The following is a 5,333-nucleotide window of genomic DNA, read 5'->3' on the forward strand; positions in this document are numbered from 1 at the left end:
GCCCTGGGGGAGATGTACGCTAGAGTTTGAGAACCACCGTGGTAGACACTCGGAGGACAGCACAATCCTGGGTAGGAGGCCCCCACCTCGACCCTTGGTAGGAACTAACAGGGTTCCTACAACCGGACGGGGCAGGAGATGGGGAAGGGGAGGTGATGAGGAGCGAAAGCCGGGACTTTGGGCCTTGTTCTGCTCCTGTACCCCGATTTTACTTAGATTACCCAGGGCCTCGAGGGTGACTGATGGGAGATTATCCGCCTCCCCTCCCCTGGCCCCGCCAGCACCGACCCCTCCGGGCTGCCACCCTACGGCTAGAAAAGACGAGTCAAGGGAGAGTGTGCGAGAGAGCGGAGAGGACAGCTCTAGACAACGAGGGTCCTAGCCAGACAGATCGGCAGCTCGCTAAACCCTTCCCTGCCCAAGCCACCCGGTGCTGGGGGGCGCACACCCTGCTGGGAATTGAGGTCCCGGAAGCCCACCCCTTCCAGGCTTTCCGGACTGTCTTGCCTCGAGAAAACTACAAGTCCCAGAGTGCTCGGCGCGGGAGGGTCACGTGGGAGGGGCGGCGGGCGCGGCTAAATAGTCTCCGTCGGCCATTTTGTGGGAGAAGCTGCAGCGCCGCCTCTTCTTTCGCGTCTTCGCATCCGTTGCCGCCGCCTCTTCCTCCGCCTCCTCCTTCGCCTCTTCCTGCCTCCTCCCGGCTTCCGCCGCCGCCGCCGCCGCTCAAGCCGCATCCCAGCCCCGGGGCCAAGCGTCTCCGTATTTATTTCCGTTTTTTCGCCACTACAGCCTCCTGACACGGTGATCCGGGCGGGCCCCGCAGGAATTTTATCCCCACACCGGCCTCACACTAGTATCGCATGTCCACTATCCAGAACCTCCAATCTTTCGGTAAGAGCGGGTCGCCCCGCCGCCTCCTCCCTCCCGCCGGGTCCTCCGCGCGCCTCTCGGCTGTCCAGCCGCCGCTGCCCGCCCCCGGCGGGGCCGCTCCCCCGCTCCCCGCCTCGCAGGGCCCCCGGTCGCCCTCCCCGCACCCCGAGTGGGGCTTTGTCTCGGCGCCCAGAAGATGGCGACTGGGCCCCGGGCGACCCCCTCCCTGAAGACGGCCCCCGGAGCCCCGGCCGCGGACCCTGTGCCGCCCGCTGCCCGCTCCCGGACCGGCCTGCGCCTCGCTTCTGCCTCCTGCCACCTCTGCGACCCTGTGCCGCCCCCAGACCTGCCCTGCTGCTGGCCAGGGGGACGCCGGCCCGGGCCGGGGTGTCGGCGTCCATTAGCGATCGGGGCTGTTGTGTGAGCGGCTCTCGGGGGCATTTAGTAGAAGACGCGGCCGATCAGGCCTCTGATCTGTTACAGGGTAGTGGTCCAGTTCTCTACGTGTAGCACTCTTGATTGAGATATGTGCATCTTTTTCCCAGGCAGAGTTACTGTTAAATGATTAGGAGATATCTGTGAATCTTTCTGTTGTCATCAGAATGTAATCGAGATGACGCACATTTTTTATAGTGGCTATAAAATTAAGGCCTTAAAATCTCAGGATTATGTTCAACGATAACATTATCCACCTGTAAGCGTTTTTCTCTTACGGTATTGGTGGGCATACCTGTTAAAAAATCTCATTTTGTGAGAGTACCTTAGCGGTTTCATCAATGACCTACGCTTATGACTGCCCACCCCCCACCCCCCCGCCCCGCATCCCCACCTGCAGAAAAAAAGCAGAGGCACTAGAACCTTCTTTGCTGAGTGTCTAGATTGTAGCGAACCATATATCTGGAAATTACTAACTAAAAGATATTTTCCTGCTTTGGATTTTTTTGTATTCCCTTTGCAGACCCCTTTGCTGATGCAACTAAGGGTGACGACTTACTCCCGGCAGGGACTGAGGATTACATTCATATAAGAATCCAGCAACGGAACGGCAGGAAGACGCTGACTACTGTTCAGGGCATTGCGGATGATTATGACAAAAAGAAACTTGTGAAAGCTTTCAAAAAGGTAAAGGTGTTAGGAAGAAGAGATTAAAATGTAGTTATTGAAGCACACCTCTGAGTAGGATTATGGTCCACACCTTTACTTGACTGTCAGTGTGGATGAAAATGATTTGACCCAAGGAAACTATGTTCATACTCTTAATTAACATCTAGGTAATCTTAGGGTGGAAATAAAATATCATTGTTATTTGATTCAGTTATGTTGAATCTACTTCTTCAGAAATTTGCCTGTAATGGTACTGTGATTGAACATCCAGAATACGGAGAGGTTATTCAGCTTCAAGGTGACCAAAGGAAAAACATTTGCCAGTTTCTCTTGGAGGTGAGTGATTGGGTGCTTTCTGTACAGACTTGAGATTGCTTCTGACATTGTATTTAAGGGTGACATGGATTATAACTTTATCCTCTGTAGTAAAAAATCATGTGGATGAAGCACATTAATTGTACTTACTTTGAAGACAGGAGTACTGGTTTATTTTGTCATTAGAATGACCTGGTCATTCCTGGGTCCACTGAGGATGTTTTGTGGCATGTCATGATATTCAAATGTGTGTTGAATTTTTATTAACAGTTCATGCCACAAATAATAGTGTTGCAATGACCTGTTAACAATAATACTTTTTAATGACTGCTCTGTTGTCTTAGGAATGAATTTATATGTTAGTGATGCTGCTAAATTTTATTTTGCAGGTTGGCATTGTCAAGGAGGAACAGCTTAAGGTTCATGGATTCTAAAATGAACCTAAACACGTGGAGGATTTCTTGAATAATTTTGTTCTCTGACCCAGTTTGGCTGCCTTGTGAAATGATTCTCTGCAGTAAATGGACTTTTCATTTATTTAATCATTCAAGCTTCCATTCACATCTGCATGATTACAGAAAACATGGGGTATGTAGGCTAGTAACACATAAGAAAATTGCAGTAAGATGGTAATGAAACCCCGTATTCATCTTAACATGTTTCCAATGGAAAAGATTTTGTTTTGAGTGTTTATTTGTCTATTCAGTTTATTACTTTTCACTTGATTAAATTTTTTTGTTGTATTAAACCATGTATGTTGCAGCTTAACAATAAAAAAAAATATCTATGAGTCCTTTTGTGGTCAGTTAGGCCCCCACATCCAGGCACGCAATGCGCACCTATAGTTTGTCTTTCATAATTGGCGTTCTCATTTTATTCTTTCTGATTAATCAGATGCTGTTAAAGCTAGAGGAGAACCTTTGTTATATGTAGTTTTTGTTCTTTACTAACTGACTTAAAAATAAGAGAAGAAACAATATAAGCTCGGTCAAAACCAAGAATTTATCAGAAAGTACTGTTAAATTGTTGAGAAGAAACATAGTTTGAACTTTATTAGCACATAGAATTCTTTTGGTTCTTTTATTGGTTATATTACTGGGATGCCAACATAAGTCTGTCTCTAACTGCCAGACAATAAAGTAGGTTCCTGACATAAATTTAGTCAGAGGTGCTGCCTTGCAAGTGTGGGTGGGTGGGTGGTGCTACTGCTCTACAGATGGAAGAAAGACATTGTTTGGGGTTGGGGTTAACTTGCCTAGAGTGCCAGAAAGTGACAGTTGGGGTGGCAGCCAAGGGCTTCCAACCAGGGAAGTCATATTCTTTCACTAAATCCTGGCTTGGTATTTGTTTCACCAGGAGGAAGAACCATAGGCGACAGTGCATGGGGACTGGGAGTAGTGTGAGAAATCAGAGAGCTAACAGTTGTTACTTAGGAGGCTGCTGCTGCTTATCCTCTTTGAGTTCCAGAATTCTGCTTTTTTATTGAGCCATCATCATTTGCTCAGTTATACAAGGCTTACCTTGTGGCTCAGATGGTAAAGAATCCACCTGCAATGCAGGAGACCCAGCTTCAATCCCTGGGTTGTGAAGATCCCCTGGAGAAGGGAATGGCTACCCACTCCAGTATTCTTGCCTGGAGAATTCGACAGAGAGCCTAGCAGGCAGTCCGGAGAGTCGCAAAGAGTTTGAAGGACTGAGCAACTAACACTTTCACAAGTTGTGTCCTTAAAACCATTTAGCCCAGACAGAAAAATGCATCTACAGTAGTCACCCCTTTATCCAAGGAGTATCTATTCCAAGACCCTGAGTGGATATCTGAAACTGCAGACAGTATCAAACCCAGTAAACAGCATATACTATGTGGGTATGCTGGAGAAAGGGATGAATCTGGTCTTGCCCAGATGGAGCAGGTTGAGATTCCATCTCATGGTGCCCAGTATTAAACCTATGAGTTGTTTATCCCTAGAATTTTCCATCTAATTTTGTTTTGGACCACAGGTAACAAAGTACAGAAAGAGAAATCTCAGATAAGGAGGGAACTGTTAGATGGACGCGTGCTTTTAAGCTAAATGCAGTGGGATAATGATGTGGAAAATGTCACCGCATTCCATTCCCGCTGAATTCTTGCTCCTGTTTTGATGGTACTGCTTTTGGAAAATAAAATCAGCCCCCACAGTTTACCTCTGGAGGATACTTCATAGGTTTTGTGACTTTCTCACCCCATCCTACCTCTAAGCAGGAGAGACTGGGAATATTGAGAAGTAAGTACACCAGGAAACGGTGCCAAACTTGGTAAGCTCATTCCTGAAAAACAGCAATTTGACCAGGAGGGTCAGAGGCATGGAGAATCTTCTAATTTGAGAAATCTTCTCTTTTCTACCTGCAACATTTATAACCATTCCATCTCACATTGAGAGGTGCTGGGGGAACAGAAAATACAGTAGACACATTAACACACTGAAGTGTTGCTTCATCTAGGGAGGTCTGAGGCGGTGCAGGGAAAAGAACTGTCTGTTGAGATGGAACAGGATCATAGGTGGATCAGGGAAAGCTTGTTAAACTGTTTCCCCAGAAATAAGCTCTTGGCCTGATCCTCTGGCCTGTGAGCCCCAGATACATGCTTGCACTTGTCACCTATAGGGCAGTCCTCATCCTTAGAGCAAGAACAGTATCATGTACCCTTGTCTTTGAGCAATACAATAGAATAGCTACACATGTCTACAATTTTACTGAAAGCAGTCAAAGTCTCCTGAAGTGGGGAAGCTGTCTGACAGGAAGCCTTAGAGATACCTAAGAGCAAAGCTCGGTATTGTCTGCTTCAAGGGCTGCAACGCTTGTCTGCAGAAGCGACGAGGTGGTATTGTGGGTCAGGTGGGAGAGTACGTCCTACAGACGTGGCTACGCAGCTAAAATACCAAGCCAAGTGGTATCTCCTTGTGGCTCTGTGGGAAGGTTGTGATCTGTAGATTTTCAGTGGTCTGTACTTTGAACTATCGAGAGTAGAGGACTAAGATTTGTCCCTGAACCTCTACGCTCGGTAGAGG

At 47.6% G+C, this 5,333-nt stretch overlaps 1 protein-coding gene across 1 annotated transcript; it reads left to right on the forward strand.

The window, feature by feature from the left end:
- The first annotated feature begins 622 nt into the window (after positions 1-622).
- EIF1B (eukaryotic translation initiation factor 1B) lies at positions 623-3,039 on the forward strand. The gene is made up of 4 exons (XM_068982609.1): positions 623-891; positions 1,829-1,992; positions 2,209-2,310; positions 2,679-3,039. The coding sequence occupies exons 1-4, from the start codon at positions 861-863 to the stop codon at positions 2,721-2,723; spliced, it is 342 nt and encodes a 113-aa protein (XP_068838710.1). The 5' UTR covers positions 623-860; the 3' UTR covers positions 2,724-3,039.
- Positions 3,040-5,333: the final 2,294 nt, after the last annotated feature.

This window comes from Capricornis sumatraensis, chromosome 10, assembly GCF_032405125.1.
Source record: "Capricornis sumatraensis isolate serow.1 chromosome 10, serow.2, whole genome shotgun sequence".
Lineage (NCBI taxonomy): Eukaryota > Metazoa > Chordata > Mammalia > Artiodactyla > Bovidae > Capricornis > Capricornis sumatraensis.

Bases quoted from the DNA above. Each gene is read 5' to 3' on its own strand.
- EIF1B (XM_068982609.1), top strand. From the start codon at position 861: ATGTCCACTATCCAGAACCTCCAATCTTTCG. The intron at 1,993-2,208 runs GTAAAGGTGTTA...CTACTTCTTCAG, and splicing joins TTGTGAAAGCTTTCAAAAAG to AAATTTGCCTGTAATGGTAC. The intron at 2,311-2,678 runs GTGAGTGATTGG...TTTATTTTGCAG, and splicing joins TTTGCCAGTTTCTCTTGGAG to GTTGGCATTGTCAAGGAGGA.